Genomic DNA, 20,607 nt, shown 5'->3' on the forward strand with positions numbered 1-20,607 from the left:
CTACTTGTATGAATTTAGTTAAACATGGTTAACCTATCATATCCATCCCTATAATAGGTACTTAAAGGCGCATCTAGTATTTTACTTATTCTCTGGATAAGTGTGAGAAGGGTGTTTTTAGATCCACTAACCACCATCGACGAACCATTCATTAATTACCTACAATATCATTTTAGTGTTTTTATTTATCATTATAGGTAACTTAGGTAAGTATACCGACGGTTTGAAACACCCGGTTCTTATTGAAATGGACACGATATTATGCACGATACCTATCTTACGGGACAACACCATCAATTAAGATTGATATAACTGTAACTAGTAAACCTTAAAAACGTGCAGTTAGGTGCCCGTTCCTCAAATAAATAGGCCATAAATAATTGGAGTATAAGACATATATGGCCGCAATTTGCGAACTTCGGTGTTCGCGTTAGGCCCTGAGACCAAGATTACTCGGTAGTGATTTTGATATCACAGACTGTGCAAGTGTGGAAATGTTATTTTAAACGTCATAATTTCATAGAAGTCTAAAATAGCACTTGCATAGTGTGTGCTATTAAAGTCGGTGTCGAGTTAGCTTGGTTTGACTCTATGTTTAAGTATAGTTAAACAACTTTGTCAGTAGAAAAAGGCACGAAATTCACATTTTCTATGGGAGAATAACCCAACCCGCCTACATTTTTTAAATTTGACGCTTTTTTCTACTGACGGAAATGGCTTTCCTGAAATTTAGAACCACTAATAAAGGAATGAATTAGGGTTCCTGTGACTTAAAAGTGTGAAAACAGTTAATTGACGATTATGCAGTTTCCTATGCGATGACGACATTGCTCTATGACGTCGTCAGGTGGGAAGCCCCTTCTAACTATACGTTCCGTTACAAATAATAACTTGTGCCCTGCTATACAAACTTGTCTTCTCGTATCACATTCCTAATTATTATTATCAGTGTGGTAGAACTCGTTGTTATGTATTATCACTGTATTAAAGGATAATTCGGTAGTAACATTTTATTTCAGTACTGAGTTTACTTTTCTGGCTTGTAGCAATTTGAGCAATGGAACGTAATCTTTTTTTTTTTGACATTGACATTTATTAATTTTATTAATTAACTCAACATTAACTAATCTTTCTTTCTACGATCTGGAGCTTTTATAAGTTGTTTTGTATTTGAGAAAACTTGGTTGGAGGACGAAAATTACCGGATAAAATGTATAAGAACAACGCCAAAAAGCAAGTGTCTCTGAAATAAAGATGGTGCGTGTCGAAACTCTACCGTTCCACGCTTCTCAATTTCGCACGATAATGGCAACAAATTATTCAAAGCTAAAGGAATTAATTACACTGAGGGTCAGTATGAGTGATATGCACAGCCAAATACTACATGCGATGAAAGGTTTATACCAAAACGATATCAACTCTGCCAGGAGATACGAGCAAATAACTACAATTGGAAAACTTTTAAAGGTTTTGGAACTTAGAGATGTACTGTCTGAAGAGAATATTTTGCCATTACAAGTGCTAGCTCAGAGACTCCCGGATAATATGGAGATAATGAATAGCATCAGCTGTTATGAGCAAAATCGTGGTCCTAAACAAAACTTAAATCAATATGGTAAGTTCTTCTCCATTTTTATTCAGTAAAGTTAAAAAAGAAAACAACTAAGAAATAACATTATAAGTGTAGTATTTCAGAGCCTTAAGACGCAAAGAAAATAAAATTAAAATACTCAATACCCAGGATAAGTAGGACAGAAAAGCAAACAAGCATGTCAAATTCCATTTACTACCCCATTTACCCGTAACGCCATACTACCCCATTGTCCCGTATCATTAACACATTACGAGAACTCAGGTCTAGGATGTAACCATAACATTAATGTTTATATTTTATTTCACACATGGTAGTTTAAAGTTCAATTAAAAATATGTTCAGTCTATTTATGATTATGTTTGTCTACTTATTTTTAGTTTTAGTTAAATTATGTTAAATAAAATGTATAAAAAATAAGAGAATAGTAGACAGCACAAAGCACAACCATATCTGTATAAAAACATTTACCTCTTTGGATTAACATTATGAAAAATAAATTTACACAATTTGATCTATGTATATTAACCATAGCTTGTTTGAATTTTTTATTAACCCAACCTATTTTATTGTATTAAAAACCGGACCCCTGAAGAAACTCATTGGTGATCCCTGTTCTATACTGTTAATATCCAGAGAGAAAGATGGGGACTATGGTTGCACCGAAAAGCAGTTTGCGCATGGTTCTCCACTTTCCTCTTACGTGATGCAGGTATGGTTGATTGCCATGTTAACTAATTGGGAGAATCAACTTTTTAGCGTCACTCGTTGCCATGGTTACGATTAGTTGTCCAGGGGACGATTTTATGGTACTTAAACGTATTAAACTTGTGTTTTTGTGGTCGTTATAACCAATGTCCATAATGGGCCCCCTACTAAGCATGTACATAGAACGGCATACAACGTCTCTTCAAACACTGCCACTGTTGTCCCTTGGACAACGGGACAGGATAACAAAACAAAAAAAGTTGATTCACCCAATTGCCATAGAGAATTAACACATTAGTGAAATTTTGTGTTATTTTTTACATGTTTCAACTTTAGCGTTTGACAGTTACTTCCTCTTGATTCTGAATTGTTTTGACAATCATTAAAACTTGGCTTTTGTTCATTTTGTGTAGTTATTTATGTTGTACGCAATCGGCACAGTGTAGGAAGTAAACAACATATTTGCCATGTCCTATTGGATTTAAAACAGTCTTGATCAGTGTAATAGTTCGAGAAATTTGCAATAGTGGCTGACTTAGCCACGATGAAGACACTTTGGGTAAGTATCTTCTACAAATTTTCTATTATATTGGCGTGTTTGTATGTTTTTCTGTTCAAAACTTGCAAGATATTTTAGATTACCTATGTATGGTTGAGCTGAAATTATTCACCATGCTTATTCCATTTGCCTGATCTAATTATGAAGGCAGAAGGTTGCCATTGGTATTATAATAAGTCTTTAGCAAAAAAACTGCTGTACTTTCCTTTCTACAGGCAACTAACACTCATTGAGACAATTCTAACAACCCCAAACACAATAAGTTTGTGTTGTTTTATCACAGAGTTCCTATGGCCACCTCCTATCTCCATGATCAGATCAGCTCCATGTCATCTTAATATTGCATTGTCATCCGATTTACACATGTATGCAAAATTTCAGCTCAATCGAAAATCAGGACATGGGTCTAATTTAGCTTCCAAGATTTCACGGACACTAACTAACAGGGCAAGTCAAATAAAAGCTTGTGAAATGCTACCCTATCAGCTTATCACTGCTACTTACTAATTAGGAAGTTGGCTATGCAAATAATATTTATCAAAATATTTAAATTTCCTTTCAGAAAGTTTCAATTATGAAAAAGACTCTGGATATGAAACAACTGAAACAACAAAAGGATTTAATGAGTCAATAAGAAACCTTCATAAGCGTGTTATTCAAAATAATAATATAGGCAGATTTTTTTACAATCAGTTACATAATCGCTTTCAACTATACACGCATGCACACAAAACTATAAATAAAAATAAATCTAACCCCTCAAGGCATGAAGCGAAGGACTTTGACATAGCTGTGAAAAAACTAAAAAAGTATATATATCTAAACAAATGCAATTCTTGTTTATCCTATTTATCATAAATATAGTCTTGTTTGTAACATTAATCTTAATATTAATACATCAAGCTTAGGATAAAATTTTGGATTTTAATGATACAATACAGCAGGTAAATAGCTCGAGAGATACTTACCAACAGTGTTGGCCGAAACGTTAATGCAATTGACCAACCACCATTACAAATTATACCCTAAACTGTAACTGTCCGTTACGGTTTACAGTTCAATTTGTAATGGTTAATTGCAATGCTTACCAAGTTACCAGTGAAAATATAGCGGAGTAAATTTATAGGTTTTATAAACTTTTCTGAAAGGGATTTTAAATTACTAGTTGAAGTGCTTTTTGCGGCGTTTGCTATCATCAGGTATCCTGTTTTCCGAACGCTCGTAGAGTCAGACATGTAAAATTAAAGAATAAAATATCCAATTTATTTTGTATTTGCCTTTTATTTTTCCTTTTCCTCCTCACCTTAGCGATATCCCGGTTGCATCCTAAATCCGCTTTAACTGCTATCTGACCTTCCAACCCAGAGGGGAAACTTAATTCTTTGTTGAGATTAGTCCGATTTTGTCATTAAAAAGTGATCATATTTTATTTTTCCGTGTCGACCTTGATTGTGTCGTTGTTATTCCAAGAAAATGTAAACTTAATGGCTGACACCGATACCTATCTAGCAATCCATCTTTGGTAACGTCGTGAGCGCTTATCCCTGTACAAGTTATATTAGCAAAGTTATTGCAAAACAGCCACTACTGTTACCCTTTACCCACTGTGACCCACCCTCCCCTATCCATATTTGTTTTTATAGTTTTCAGAGAATGATAGTTACTTTAGACGCATAGTTTCATCCGCTACTTTGGAAGCTGGTTTTACAATCTATGTTGCTACACCTACTACTACCTATACTATACCTGCTACCTATGAGCCTTAGAATCCGACTGATCACCTTATTTATACGCTAGGCTTATTTATGCCTTGCAATTATCCATAGCTAGTAATCTTTTTAAAAGTAAATACTTTAACAGATTGTTACGCAGTTAGTTAGGTAATGCCGATTATGAGTTAAAGTATGTTGGGAGAAGTGCGGATAATTCAGTCATCTAGTATAGATAGGTACTTATTAGATTGAAACCCACACACCTACCAAAATTCGTTTTTGGCTTCCATATCACACTTAGCGCCACAAAAGGTTTAATTTAAAATGAACTAAAATTTAATTTTACGAGTTTACCTGAGATCCACATTTTCTCGTTGTCATGTATTTCCTAAACGAAGTGAGTTTTGCCCACGTTTTTATATATTTATTGCACATATTATTTTTAACTTTTAATAAGTTTTATATAGGCTGAAATTTCTAATTATGGCTGGATTTGGCTATACCATTATACATATTTAGCCGCACTTTTCCGTGCGGGATAAGTACGGACTACATTGATTTTATAAACGTAGGTACAAAATAATGCAAAGGTTCTCAAACACATATCACATATTATCCTTTTTTATCTGCATAGTTATCTGCCTAAGTTAAAGACCAAGTGTTAAATTGTACTAAAATGTATTTACTTTTTACCACAAGTTGTAGGGATGGCCGCCATTTATGTTAGTTCGGTTACTAGGGTTCAACATATTTGTTTTTCATTTTGTAAGTGCCCTTTTTAAAAGTTAGTAAAGTTTAACTGTCTTTTGACACAGCCTCAGACTCGGATCTACACACAGACTCAGTAAAGCGTGCCACGTACAGCGTACGGCGGATGGCATATTGTGCTTGGTGTGTGGCGCACAGCGTATGGCGTATTTCGTGTGCCATATGTCGTATCGCATACAGAATATGGCGTGTGGCGTATTGGGTGTGGCGCATTGCGTACGGCGTCTGGATTATTGCATATTATGTAGGTATTGCGTGCGGCTTATGGCTTACTCAGTGTGGTATATATTGCATGGCGCATGGTAAGGTATGATATGGTATAGTAATGGGACCGAGTACCGTGTTTATTAGGACATCCGTACTACACGCCCATTGATGTACACTGTACCTACCCGTGTCATTCATCCCGGGGTTAATAACGGATCCGGATGTGCAATTGTGCGGGTCTCGGCTCCGCTTGGGTATTGAATACGGTTCAGCACAAGCATGCAGTAACAACTGCAGTGCTAAGTTTTCTTCCATACCTATTGTATTTTTAGCGCGCGTGCATCTCAAGGCGAGGAATTGGACCTGACCCAAGTGACCCAAACCCGTTTCCGTACCTGTTCCGTTTCCATTCCTACTACCCCTATTCCTTTCTCAGACCCAGTAAGTCCAAGACTCGTCCTCTTAGTTTAACCTTTAAACGAAATTTTTCTACAATTTATGGTTACATTTTCATTAGCCAATGTTTATTGATGTACCAGAGCTCTACCCAACTTAGTGCGTACTCATACGAATGTTGTTGATCCAAAGACGATCAAGTAGGTAACATAAATATCCACATGAAATTTCAACTTGGCGGCCATTTTAGTGGATAAATTAGAAAAAAAGTTTTCACTTTAAGTATCCTGTGACATATATCCAATGAGGAAGCTATGGAAGGTACCTCCACCTTCCATAGATGAAGCTATAAGGATTTCAAATATAATTATATATTTCACATACGTATATTTCATAGATTGTAGAAAAACCGATAAGAAACGGTAATCGTGAGTCGATCGTAAGAAAAAAATACATTATGTAAAAAAATGTGTGAAATATTACAGAACTCTTGGGTCGCGAGGCCGACTCGAACTTGACCGTTTTTTTTAACCTTTTGAACGACACGCCCATGTGATAGGTCAGTGGACACGTAATCGTGAACCTTGTCGGTACGCATGAAGGTTGATATTGGGCGGTAGCTGCGCGAGTCATATGAGGTCTTTGGCGGTCAAAAGGTTAATTGCTTATTCAAATAAACTTTACACATATAGTCTAAAAGAATTATTAACTCGATTTATAAAATTATCTGCCTAGGCCTAGCTAACAATTTTACCCATACCTCTCTTTACTTATACCTTTCTGGTCAACTTTTTTATGTCATTGAGAAAGATTAAAAAAAAAAACTTTAGAATTCTCATTAGTTTTTATATATTTGACATAGAACTATAATTAAATTTTTGTATGTGAATACGAGCCGCGCATAAATTTCATTATTTTGACAAGTATTGCTGTTTATTATGTTACGATGACTTAAAATGTGTCCTCTGGGTTACCCACGATTTATCTAATAAAACCTCATTTGATCGAAAGAAATGATTAGGTATCTACTGTATAAAAGAACACAAACGCTTTCCTTATGGTTACTCGAAAATGGGGTAGATCCTGTTTGATTTTCCATACTTAACAGTAATCAATACTTCTCCTGGGTCACTAATGACAAAAAATCGACGGAAAGTTTCTATATTACTTATAAAACGCATTCATGCATTTTCTATCTTAGTAATAAGTAAATGAAATCAAACATTTATAAGAAATAATAAAAATCCAATTCAATTGCTCTTCTTCAGAAAAATGCGAAATGTACGTAAAATTTTTAAGGACGTCGTAGTTTTCTCAGAGACAAATTTAGTTTGCCAAGAGACATTTTCAGTTATTTGGGGCCTGTACTAAAATTCTAATGTAATATAATAGGCACTTCATCGTTTTAAGCTCAGTGGACCAAAGCTTTTTTAAAGTTACGTCTTTATTAAAGTTAGGAGTGCATACGTTTATCAGAATATTCTATATGTCCTTTTATGTATTACCGATATCTCATATATTACCGATTTTAGGAAAAATTGTGACATTCATAATATTAATACTAGAAATAAACATAGGCTCGCAGTGCCCTTCACTCGGCTCCATAAAATTAAAAAAACATTCATGGGTAATTGTGTAATATTTTATAATAAACTTCCAAACCATATTACTGAATTATCAATTCATAAATTTAAGAATCATGTAAAGCATAAACTTATTTCTAAAGCTTATTATGCCACACAAGACTACATGAATGATAAATTAACGTGGGATTAATTGAGATTCGAAATGATTAATTATTTATTATATTTGAATAATGATGATGAAATGGATATTCCAATGTTTGTGCTTCTTTTGTTGTTTTTATTTTTTATTTTATTTGTTTGACATTTAGAATTTATTCTAGAAACATTCTAGACTAGTATTTTTATACAATTGTTTTTTTTATGTTTGACGATATTTTGTAAATTATTAGTATTCAATTTTATCTGTATTATAATTCATTAGTATTATGGAATAATATTCACATCAATAAATTGCTCTGATAATTACTTACTTACTACTTACTCCGTTGGCTCAGCGACCCAAAATGAGACTTGGCCTCCGACACAAGACAGCGCCACTTTTCTCGGTCCTGTGCGATCTCTTGCCAATTGTCGACTCGAAGCTCGCGCAGATCCGCCTCCACCATGTCGCTCCAGCGATACCTAGGGCGTCCGATAGGACTAGGGAATGCAAACCGGTTTTAACCGAAACCGAAAAAACCGGTTAAAACCGGTTTTTTGACGGAAACCCAAAACCGGGTTTTTAGAATTTGAAAAAACCGGTTTCGGTTTTTTTCGGTTTTTTATTTATTTAACTAAGTTGCATGTTTTATTCATTATAAGGGTGTAAATCGATCCTAAACCGGTTGAATCGACATCAAATCAAATAATGTGGTGTTGTGTTAGTTTGATCAACAACCAAAATAGTACATTACGATACAAGTGCGAAAAATAGGAAATTCGAAACGAGTGGCGATAAATTAAAACACGACCGAAGGGAGTGTTTTAAATCGACACGAGTTGCGAATTACCTATTCGCACATGTATCGTACAACGTTTTACAGTACATATGGCCCTTTAAATGTTCGACACAGTAACGTAATATGCTACTTCTCGCACTAGTGCTATAAAGTAGCCCCATATGTACTGTAAAAATAATTTAATATAATTGGTTTGTTCCTATTCCTAGTTACAAATAACATTAAGTCATTTGACAATTCCCATACAATACAATAAAATAGTCAGATATTCTGTCTTTAATTTCGTGATAAAATCGTGTATAGGTATACGAGGGCTGCTATTTATATATCCGGAAACCGGGATTACAATCTTCTTAAATAGTATATTTGACCTCCATGGTAAAATTTGAACTTGTTTAAGTACTGGCCGGTATATTTTTTCTTTCTTATTAACGCTAGTGTTTTGTTTTTGACGGGTTTTAAATGTCATCTCGCTGCAAGAATGGAACTCACTCGTGAAAATATTCGTGCTATGATTTATTATGATTTTCGGCGTGGTTTAACGCAACAACAGTGCATAGATCATGTAACTTCAACTTTTGGTGATGAAGCTCCATCTAAAACTACTGTGTATCACTGGTTTAGTGAGTTCAATCGTGGACGTAGTATGCTTACGGACGAAGTTAAGACAGGTCGCCCGAAATCGGTCGTTGTACCACAAAATATTGAGGCTGTGCGAAAACTTATAATGGACGACCGACATGTTACGTACCGCGAGATAGAGTCGACTCTGGGTATTTCTATGACTAGCATTAATAGCATAAAACATGATCATTTAGCTGTAAAAAAAATTTGTTCGCGTTGGATACCGCACAACTTAACTAAGGAGCAAAAAGATACTCGCGTTGAATGGTGCAATAAAATGTTAAAAAAATATAACCGTGGTGACTCAAAGGCCGTTTATAACATCTATACAGGTGACGAATCCTGGATCTACATGTGATCCCGAAACGAAGCAACAATCAACGGTATGGGTGTTTCAAAATGAGTCGAACCCTACGAAAGTTACTCGTGCAAAAAGTACATTGAAACAAATGGTGGCCTGCTTCTTCGGTATTAATGGCCATGTAGCTACAGTGCCACTAGAAAACCGTAAAGTATTTGAACAAATTCGTAAAACTAACCAGCGACGAAGAATCATTCAACTTCAACTTCAACTTCAAAATAATTTATTCAAGAAGGCTTAATAATAAGCACTTTTGACAAGTCATACAAATATAAGTACAATTATAATCATTAATTAAACAAAAAATAATAATAATAAATAAAAAACAATGAAATTGGTAACAATTAACAATAATGTAAAAGACAATGTCAAACACAATAATAGGAATAAGAATAACAGCAGAAATTATACAATAATATTAATATTAAGAGTGCATATGTCAACTCAGTCCCAGGCATTTTTGTCGCTAATATAATCCTTGGTATTATAATAAGCTTTACAAATTAATCTACTCCTAATATGTTTCTTGAATCTATTCAGTGGAAGTTCAATTACGCTACTTGGCAGTTTATTGTAGAACCGTACACAGTTGCCCTTAAAAGAGTTTTTGATCTTTTGCAGCCGTGTGGTTGGCACTGCAAGTTTGTCCTTGTTTCTGGTATTGATGTTATGTATGTCACAATTTCTTTTGAACTTTTCTCTATATTTATGGACATATACAATATTATCATAAATGTATTGGGAGTATACAGTCAATATATTAATCTCCTTGAACTTATTTCTAAGCGAATCTCTAGCACTCATTTTATATATTGAACGTATGGCGCGCTTTTGCAGTACAAAAATGGCGTTTACATCAGCAGCACTACCCCAAAGCAAGATACCGTATGACATGATACTATGAAAGTAGGCAAAGTATACCAATCTAGCTGTCTTTTCATCTGTTAAGTGACGTATTTTACATACCGCAAACGCCGCAGAACTGAGCTTGTTTGCGAGAATATTTATGTGGGAACCCCATTGCAGCTTGGCATCCAATGTTAAACCTAGGAATACTGTGCTGATAGTTGGTTCTAGTTCCTCATCTTTGATGGTGACCGTCGTTTGTGTAGTTTTGACATTGGTAGTTACGAACCTTATATATTTAGTTTTCTTCCCATTCAACATTAGGTTATTGACGTTGAACCATTGCACTACATTTGATATAGCACTGTTTACATAAACGTCGGCAACTTCCTGTCGTTTGACCTTAAAGATGAGAGAGGTATCGTCAGCAAACAGCACTATATCAATTCTTCATCATGACATTGCCAGCTGTCATACGTCACGCGAAACAACTCTATTTTTGGAAGGTCAAAATGTGGAATTAACGGGTCATCCGCCGTACAGCCCTGACTTGGCACCCAATGATTTTTATTTATTTCCCAATATAAAAAATAAATTACGCGGTCAACGATTTTCGACCGCTGAAGATGCTGTCGACGCATTCAAACAACAAGTTATGGAGGTACCTCAGGCGGAGTGTCAGAAGTGCTTCAAAATTGGTTCACACGAATGCAAAAGTGCATAGATCATCAAGGGGAATACTTTGAAAAACAATAAAACCATTTTCAGCCGTGTACGTTTGTTTTTGGATATATAAGTAGCAACCCTCGTACTATACTAGCATTCGTTTTTACACGTGAAGCAATCTTTTCTTTATTCCATGGCGATGAATTTAAGAATTGTTGATTCTAAAAACCGAAACCGGTTTTAACCGGTTTCGGTTTTTTTTGTGGTAAAACCGAAGAAAAAACCGGTTTTGAAAAACCTCCGGTTTTTGCATTCCCTAGATAGGACGTCCTCCTGCTAGGCGACTCAGGTACGCTCTTTTTACGTTTCGATCTTCGTCCATTCTCTCAAGGTGGCCCAACCAACGGAGTCTCTGATAATTAGCTTAAGATAATTATATGTAATACTCTCTTACTATTCATAAGTGCTTGTTGCTAGGCCTCATGAATAAAGTATCTTTGAACTGAACTGAACTGCACTGCAGCTTACCAAATAAATATCGCAAAATATCAAGGAAGAAGAAAAAAACATTTCGAGTCCACTTCCACTCATCAGCAAAGTGATATATCATTCCATATTATGTTCTATTACAAAATTAATAATTGAAATACAAAGGAGAAAAATAGTCAAAATGTATACAAATAACGTGTCCTGAGTCATCGTAAATGTCTCTTGGGTCACCATAAGTGACTGGAGAACGGCGATCCAGAAGACATTTAATGAAAAAATAACCATTTTTAGGGTTCCGTAGCCAAATGGCAAAAAACGGAACCCTTATAGATTCGTCATGTCCGTCTGTCTGTCCGATTTTTGTACTATCCACAAAAATATTTCAATAAACTAATTTGCTATAACACATTAGACCCAGGATAGATATATTTAGCTTCAAAATAATAGAAACGACTAAATCACATTCGGAATATCAACGGTAAGCTAGTGGACCGACACATCCTACCTCTTTTCTAAAAGATCTGCGATTAAGAAAGTAACCGCAATGCTGGACACTGTCACGTGATACAGATCGGCTGCTTATTGGGTTAGCGATACCGCGTTGTACCCTTGCTTTAAATACATTGAACTGGTAAATAAGATGTAAATACCTTTTTAAATAAGCGCTATTTAATATTATACCTATTTTATACACTGTTAAGCAAAAACCAAAGGGATACGCGATTGGGACATGCTCTATTTGTATGAGAGACTAAATTCTTCTCCTAGGTCACCAAGAAAAAACGATTAATCAAAGGTAGCAATCAATGAGTAAATAATAAACGGACATGCAATAAGCCAATAAAATTATAAAATAAATATATGATAATGTAATATGAATTATTGATAACCAAATGTACCTACCTAGATACTTACTTACTGCCTCAATAATAAAAATGAAATATTATGAACCTTCTCAATAATTTAAATATGTTACATGTTTCAAATTGACGTGTAAAATTGATATAAATTTAAAATCTAAAAACCAAACGCATGTACATAAAAGTCAAAAAAAAGCAAACAAAAACACTAAAACTAAAAAAAAAAAAAAAAAACACAATTAATTAATATACTGCCCTACTTAAAATATCCACCCCATTCCGACTCCCCAGTCCAAAAGTACCAAAAATACTTGCGGAATTGCCGCGCTGGATGGCAAGCGATATTTGTTGGACTAAGTAGGAGCCTGAACGGGGATCGCACCCTCTGTCACGTAGACGCCGCCCCAAATCTCTAACCAATTTTTTCGCCTCCGAACACCACGGCCCAGCCGTTTCGACCGCAACCGGAACAAAATCGTACGCTGGTTCCAGGTTGGCATATTTTAATCGCTTGAGCCTCGCGGCATTTTCCGCGGCTGCGCCTGCCAACCTGCTAGTGGGAGCAAGATGAGTAGGCGCAAATGTACTCACGCAAGTTGCATCCCACAGCAAGCAGCGGCCTTTGGCCCATGGAACCAGCGTTAGGCCATCGGGGCGCTTGCCGTCTGTACGGCTTAAGCCTTGAGGCTCCAGAATGCAAGGCACGTTCGCCGAGACCATGGTACGACGTATTAAATCATTGATCGCATGGTGTCTCGGGAACCGCCCCGCAGACCGGGAGCAGCTCAGGCCATGGTGTCCATTCGCTTCCACCATCATTCCACATATACAGCGATGGGGCTCACACACCTTGGAACCCAGCCGTAAGGCGACTCCTACTCTCAAGGTGTCTTTGTCCAGTAGGGTCCCCAAATGTGGCGAAGGCAGTGCCTGCAACCAGGCCCCCGATTCAAGTTGTCTTACCGCTTTGAGCCGGGCCATATCTTCAACCCTAACCGCTTGAGCTAGTAATTGCGAATATGTTAGATCACACAAGGTGTCGTCCCAGAGTCTCTGCAAAGCAGGGTCGCTCGGCTGCGTCCCTGCAGACGACCGAGTAGACCACTCGTCAAGAGCCTCCTGCATGAAAGGAAGGCAGATGTTGCCACAGTTCATGGAGAGAATCTTTGCAACAAGGCCTGCCGAAGCATGAGAAGAAGCAAGGAATGAGACGATTCCAATGTCATACATACGACGGATACCTAAACCCCCATACCGAATGGGGAGTGTTGCCTGGCGCCATTGTTTATCGTCCAGTTGGATGTTTAATAGACCTTCCAGACCCTGTTTGAGCACGGTATCGTAGTCCTCTGTATCCTGCTTAAACATCCAAGTTGGCGCCGTCCGCAGAGAGTAAGTTACGCGCGGCATCGACAAACAGCTACGCAGTAGCGTAAGAGATACATGCGCTGATAGATGCTTCAAACGTTCAAAGGAAGACCCCAAAGCAGATGTCTTTGCCTGAAGCATTGAACTCACTCCTTCAGGGAAAATTGGCGCCCCGAGGAGACCAAAAGATGCCTTATTAATAACCTTTACGCCCGGCAGCAAAGATTCAAATCTGGACAAGGAGCTTAACGCCAGGTTGCTGCAAGCATACAACTCACACTTGGAGGAACTCACCTCTAAACCGATAGCTCGTAGCGCTGGCAAAAGCTTGGCGACGTCATTAAATACGACATCAAAATTACCTCCTATGGTCCCATCGTCTAAGTACCAGACATTCAGAGGCGACTCCAATGCCGCAAACAGACTTTGGGTTGCCAGACAAAATACGAGAGGACCCAATGGATCACCCTGTTGCGCACCAACTTGTGAGGTGATTATACTGTCTTCATAAAACAGGTTGCTGGGGAAGGCGTAGCACTGGAAAAGGAATGGATACAGACCGGGGGTGCGAAGTTTAACTTGCTGTAGAATTACATCCCTTTCGACAGAATTAAATGCATTTTTCAAATCTAGTTTTACGATGACAGTATCGCTGTTTTCGTGCTCCATTGAAAAATGCCTTGTCGCGTGGATTGCTGCTTCGCAACCCAAAGGTGTGCCAAAACCTACCTGGCAAGGCTGGAGGTAGGCCGCCATCTCGTCTCTGACAGAACGGCAACCCAACTTGGCAACCAGCCGTCTAAAAGTAGTGCCAATGGCGATTGGTCTGATTCCCCCATCTTTCTTTTCTAACGCGCACAATGACGCACCGTACAGGTACGGACAAACAAGGGGATTGAGCATGCCGCGCAGAAGGAAATTGCACAGCTTAGTTAAAGACTCCATTTACTGATATTATATGAATATTATATGAAATATAAATTGATATTATATGAAATGAAACATTGAATTGAATAGAAATAATGACATTATGAATGCGTAATTACAGAATCAACAGAACATAGGCGTATTCAAAATCTAATAAATCACGTATTTTAAGACTTTAAAGTGAACAGAGTAGATTCTGGAACATAGTCCGTACTCGTACTTTATCGCGAAGATCCGCACTTTAGCTGCCAAAATATTTTCAAACGCAGACTGGGTGGGTACTTATTCAATTAGTACACTATACTCATTTACAACCAGGAAATTTACCATAAAAATATGGAGGTGATATATTATTGGCCAGTACTGTAGTCCAATTACCTAGTCGGAAAATAGTCCGCACTTACCACAACATGCCTTACCCACATACATGACCTAATACTGACCTAGAAACTGAATTTCTGAAATGCTTATTACCACTGTTACTCATATGTTTATAGTTCGAACTATTTCTAGTATCACATGTTTTATGCGGAATAAATGATTTGATTGATTGATTGATTGTATAGTTTTTGATAAAAACAAAAACGAAACGGCATGAAAGTCAGTCAAAATTCAATACCTATATTTTTGTTCCTATTCACACTTTCGCAACCAGGCAAAATTTCGAACAATACCCCAGAAACCGACAGTACTCGCTAGTCGAGCAACGACGTGCAAATCAATGCCGTACGCCGCGAACCCGCTAGTCGGGCAAGCGGCGGACGCTCAGGGCTGTGCCAAGTAACTTTCGTATACTTACGTGAATAAAATTAAATCTGGTGTCTCATCTGTTTATCCGTTTTATCAATTATCACAATGCATCCAGTGGGGCAGTAGGAAATGAAATAAAATCACACAAAGCCAAATCATCAACATTTATTAATATTGCACACACGGCATACCAACTAATAAGAATTTTTATTTTGTTAGGTATTAGGTTAAGTAAATAAAAATACAAAGTGAAGTAATAAAATATAATAATCAACTGTACCAATTTTTCGACCACACAAGTACATAATAATCAGAAGACTTTTTCTGTTAGTGGCAGTGGCAGCCCTGAGGTAGCGAAGATGCAATGCTTGCCCGCCTATCGGGTACTTTGGCGTCGCGTGTAGGTTTATAGCTCGTGTCCGACTACCGGGTACGCCGGCATCTGAGTAAAGTTTACGAGTGCCCGAGTGTCGGGTACGCGGTGTCGAAAGTGTTAAAATAAGGAGTAGGATTAGAGTGCTCACTCCATAATTACAAAAATAAAGCCGACCAAGAGCTTGTCGGGCTATGCTAAGTGTAGGGTTCTATAGTTAAGTACCCTTCCGTTAAAATATACTTTTTGCAAAAATTCAAAAACGGCTTAAACGATCCTGATTTAGTTTGATCGCTATAGTTTTCTTTGAAATTCTTTACTAAGCTTAACTGTCAGGACTTTTTCTTTCATATTTTTTGGACCCATGGTTCAAAAGTAAGGAGACACAGTTTTTTTTTTGAGAGCGATTATTTCTGAAAATATTATTTTTAACTAAAAATGATTCTTGAAGACCAATATTTGTTTTGAAAGACGTATCCAACGATAACCCACAGTATAGGATAGAAGTGAAAAAAAACATCCCCACTTTTCGTGTAGGGCAACCACCCAAAACATTTTTTTATATCAATGCCAAATTTTAGCTTTTTACCACTATCACGGAGCGAAGCCGCAGACGGACAGACAGACAGACAGATAGACAGACATTGCGAAACTATGGGTTCCTGTCAGACCATGCTAAGTTGGCAACGATTTTGATAGCCCTGCCTGTGCGAGTGTTTAGTAAACGTCATAATTAATTTTATAGAAGTTTGGTGTTTAAAATAACACCAGCAGTGGGAGCATGGTTCCATTTTTATCGCTTGTCACTATGCCCGTCACTTTCGCACTTACATACTTGTTAGAACGTGACAAATAATAAAGAGCTGACCATCTTAGCACTACTGCACTATCTAGGCTGTCAAAATCGCTGCCAACTTATCTTGGTCTGACTCTAGTTGACTACCCTAAAAACTCAAGTATTTGTTATAGTATATATTTTTAACCGAGCTCTGCGAAAACTTATCTGTAATAAGATATAACCTTAATAATACGTATTACCATAAAACTTATTTAATTAAGAGGGAATCGACCGTCCAGTGGCACCCTCATTACGGGGATTGTGTAAATTAACGGGTCCATTTCTGAATAATCCAGTATATTAAAACTGTAGTCCGATTGAGCTTTAATTTACTTACTTATTTTTTGCGTCATCATCTAAACAGCAAATACTTTTTTCCGTTGAGATGATGAAGTTAGAAGTAAGTAATACAAAATCACATATATTCATAATTGAGGAAAGTACAACATTAATTTACTGAATCATACAGAAATTAGACGATTCGGATGTCGTGCGAGCGGGATGTCGCTATAATACGCGCGTAGCTTTGTCTCGATCAAACGTCGGAGCGACCTGCGAATCGGATCTAATGTGTGCTAAGCGCCTTAATTGGTTTAGGTATTACAAAACATAATACCCCTATTGAGGGCGCCACTGGACGCTCTGCGCAGTTTTAATTAATAAAACATTTATGGAGTGAGCTTTCTAAGCTTTCCTTTTTTTATGATAGAGGAGGCAAACGAGCAGACGGATCACCTGATGGTAAACGATTAACGCCGCCCATGGACACCTGCAACACCTTTTAAGATGTTGCTGGCCTTTAAGATGGGAGTACGCTCTTTTCTTGACGGTTTGAAGCTGTGGTTTGAAGGTCGTATCGGTCCGGAAATACCGCAGGCGACAGTTCATACTTCAGTTTCCTACTTCTTTGCGGTCCTTATAGCATTTAAGGCTCAGTATCATTGATCAATAGGGCCCGCATGCGGGTTGCGGGAGATTACCATAACGCATGGCATAGGGCCCGCATTCGGGGAACCGTGTTCATTGGCCGATATAACCCGCTTGCGGCGTGCGGCAGATATTCATAAAGCATGCCATGAGTTTCACTAATCATTGTACAGTCAAGTGTAAAATATAGGTCCTCACAGCTTACTCAAAAATATGTCCCATAGCTCTTAATTCGCCGGCATAAGAGCTATGGGGCATATTTTTGAGCAATTTGTGTGCACCCACATTTTTACACTTGACTGTGCCGCCTGCGGGAAATCACCGCACTTTGTATATCGATCGAGTTATCAACATATGAGTTTCACTAGTACTGAGTTATCGACCAATGAAACGGAGCTTTTAGATTGTTAAAATATTACATTAATCTTACTACTCGTATCAATTACAGCTGCTGAAAATATTCAGGAATGTGCTCTACCAAAGCCACCACCAAAACAAAACGAGGATAGTGCGTTCTCGGACGGTCTATGTGAGAGGAAACGTGAGAGGATAACAGAAACCATCGTCGAAGAAATAGGCTCGTATTGGCGCAATCTAGCCAGATACCTGGGCATCCAAGAATGGAGAATCGATGAAATACAATGCAATGGTAAACCAATAGAAGAAAAAGCTGCAGAAATTATGGAGATGTATAAGAGAAGAGCTGATCGTAAGAAATGGTTTTATGATCTCTTAGACGCGTTAGAGAAATCTCGTAGAAAGGAACTGTCTAGAAAAATAAGAGACATTGCTACGATGAACATCTAGCATTCTCTTTCGGCCCTTTTATTATTTATTTATTAATAAATATGCAGCAAAATTTACACTATTTTTAATTATAAATTTTAATTTAAACATTAAACACAGACATGTGTGGCGTTCCGTGCCTAGAAGATCTTTCTGATGGAAATCCATATAATTACTAAACTCAAATTAGTCTTTATACAGGCAGGTATTCAACCTGTAGTATTTATTTTATATTCAATGCGGTGCTCACATCGGACGCTGAACCGCACGCCGGTCCGGTGTGACATCGCTATATACATCCATAGATGCGGATCCATCAGTGTAATAACTACGTTAGAAAGTAAAAAGGTAAAATAAATAACATAAATTTAAGAAGTTTCGATATTTATTAAAAAAACAACGAACTTTTAGTTCATAAGGCACTTTTGTTCTTAATAATACTTAACATGTAAATATTTAACTTAAAACATATTTGTATATAGGAATGTTTTACACTATAAAACGAGTAAACTTTAAAACATTTTACACTATAAAAATATGTATATTTTATATAGCATAATAAATGAGATGCAACATTCGAGTTTGTTTCAATTTATCAAAATGACTATAAATAAGGCACTCAATTTCCACAAGGATTTTATGATTTTCTAATTTTATTTTCTCTCCTTCTTTTTCTAGTTTTTGTGCAAAACAATATGAATTCAACATGTTGAAAATATAATGCATTGGTATCACAAATTGGTGTGGAATACATACGTATTGGAAGACGAAATATCGCATCCATGGAAATGTAGTCATCAAGTGGGTTATATGATATCAGTAGCAACTTACGACTAACAATACAGTACCTAAATGTCCCGTTTCCAACACGCAGCAAAGAGTAATTTCACAGTAAATTTATAGACATTACAAGTTTTCTACAATTAATAGTTTTTTTTTAAATATCGTTTACAGGCGTCTCTTATACTGATACTTGGATTGCTTCCTAAAATGGTCAGCGTGAGGGAAAACGGTATAGGTTATAAAGATGAAATGGTAGAGCCGGGAGATGACCGGACGAGATGCTCTAATGGAACTTTCAGTAGGAGTAGGAGAGAAAGCGTTATTATTGTTTGCCTTTGGCACAGTCTCACATTTTTTATAGTCCTCACCAGTAGTATGGTTTATGGTGGGTAACAAATCATCATCATATATTTAAGAGTTAGACTCTTGTCGGTGGAGCGATTTCCATGTGTGTCGGTCCTCTGCCTTCTCCTTGACAGCCTGATACGACACGACGTTGAGTTTTTCCTTTACTTGCTCTATGTAGGTTCTCCTTGGTCTCCCCCTCCGTCTCCTTGCTTCAACTCTCCCTTCAATTATGTTCTTGATATTCGTCGTGTCGTAGCAGGTGTCCAAGCATCTTTCCTCTTCTATTTTCTATGGTGCTCAACAAACTCCTCTTCTCTCCTACCATGCGTAAAACATCTTCATTTGTTTTCTTCTTCGGGTAACAAGTAACCCGATCAAATTACGTAGGTTGGTTTTGGTAAGTTGTCAGGAAGGTTAAAACGTGTTTTTAATTTTGTCGCATTGTGTATGTTTTGTCCCTCACGGGCGCACGCTTATGGCGCATCTACAGAAAATATACTAGATCATAAGGGAGCGTGCATGAACTATAGGAGGCAGCACAGGAGCCGTCAGATTTTTGGCGCGAGGCGTAAATGTGATGTTTTTTGTTCCGATGTAGCCCACAAGATGGCAGAACCTACTATGCACAAGAAAACACTTGACGTGTAAATGTGCCTGTTTATGGTTCTGATTCAGACCACAAGATGGCAGACCCTCCAACGCGCACGGTCCCTATATCGAATATTGTCTGTCAGGATTTTTTTGTAGCGATTTTAATCAAAAAGTACCACATTGCGGGTGCCGATAAATCGATTTCTAAATGCATTGTAACGGCAGGAAAGGCTTATCCACAACCAATATTCACCATTAGGATTGAAACATTTTTTAGCATAAACATGTGCAAGCTCCTTAAAAGCTGAATGATGTAAGATTTAATAGTTTTATATAATATTGTCTACAAGAAAGACGTCCCTTTTCCGTAACGTTTTCAAGCAATTTGTTCGATGCACATTTAATGTTTGACAGCCCACGTGTATGCGTTCTGGAAGAGTCTCAGCCAGGGCGAGGCGTGGCTGAGCGTGTCGGCGGCGGGGGCGGTGGCGGCGGGGGCGGGGAGGGCGGCGGAGGCGGCGAGGGCGGCGGGGGCGGGCGGCGCGGCGGCCTGCCAGCGTGTGTCGGCAGCAGGCCCGGCGGGGAGGGCGGCGGGGGCGGGGAGG

The 20,607-nt window shown here is 37.7% G+C and overlaps 2 protein-coding genes across 3 annotated transcripts in view; one reads left to right on the plus strand and one right to left on the minus strand.

Annotated features, from left to right (window-relative positions):
* Positions 1–1,079: 1,079 nt before the first annotated feature.
* On the plus strand, positions 1,080–19,464 carry LOC133533614 (fas-associated death domain protein-like). 2 transcript variants are annotated; one of them, XM_061872621.1, is made up of 3 exons: positions 1,080–1,615; positions 5,386–5,582; positions 17,943–18,196. In XM_061872621.1, the coding sequence occupies exons 1-3, from the start codon at positions 1,255–1,257 to the stop codon at positions 18,045–18,047; spliced, it is 663 nt and encodes a 220-aa protein (XP_061728605.1). In that variant the 5' UTR covers positions 1,080–1,254; the 3' UTR covers positions 18,048–18,196. The 2 variants fall into 2 exon arrangements, with proteins under 2 accessions (XP_061728605.1, XP_061728604.1); XM_061872620.1 differs by lacking the exon at positions 5,386–5,582 and having other exon boundaries at positions 1,091–1,615; positions 17,943–19,464.
* Positions 19,461–20,607, minus strand: part of LOC133533615 (phosphoribosylformylglycinamidine synthase-like) — a 33,247-nt gene continuing 32,100 nt past the window's right edge. The window contains exon 25 of the mRNA XM_061872622.1: positions 19,461–20,505. Coding sequence (XP_061728606.1) covers positions 20,403–20,505 — 103 coding nt within the window. The 3' untranslated portion in view covers positions 19,461–20,402. The remainder of the gene's footprint in view (positions 20,506–20,607) is intronic.

This window comes from Cydia pomonella, unplaced genomic scaffold, assembly GCF_033807575.1.
Source record: "Cydia pomonella isolate Wapato2018A unplaced genomic scaffold, ilCydPomo1 PGA_scaffold_183, whole genome shotgun sequence".
Lineage (NCBI taxonomy): Eukaryota > Metazoa > Arthropoda > Insecta > Lepidoptera > Tortricidae > Cydia > Cydia pomonella.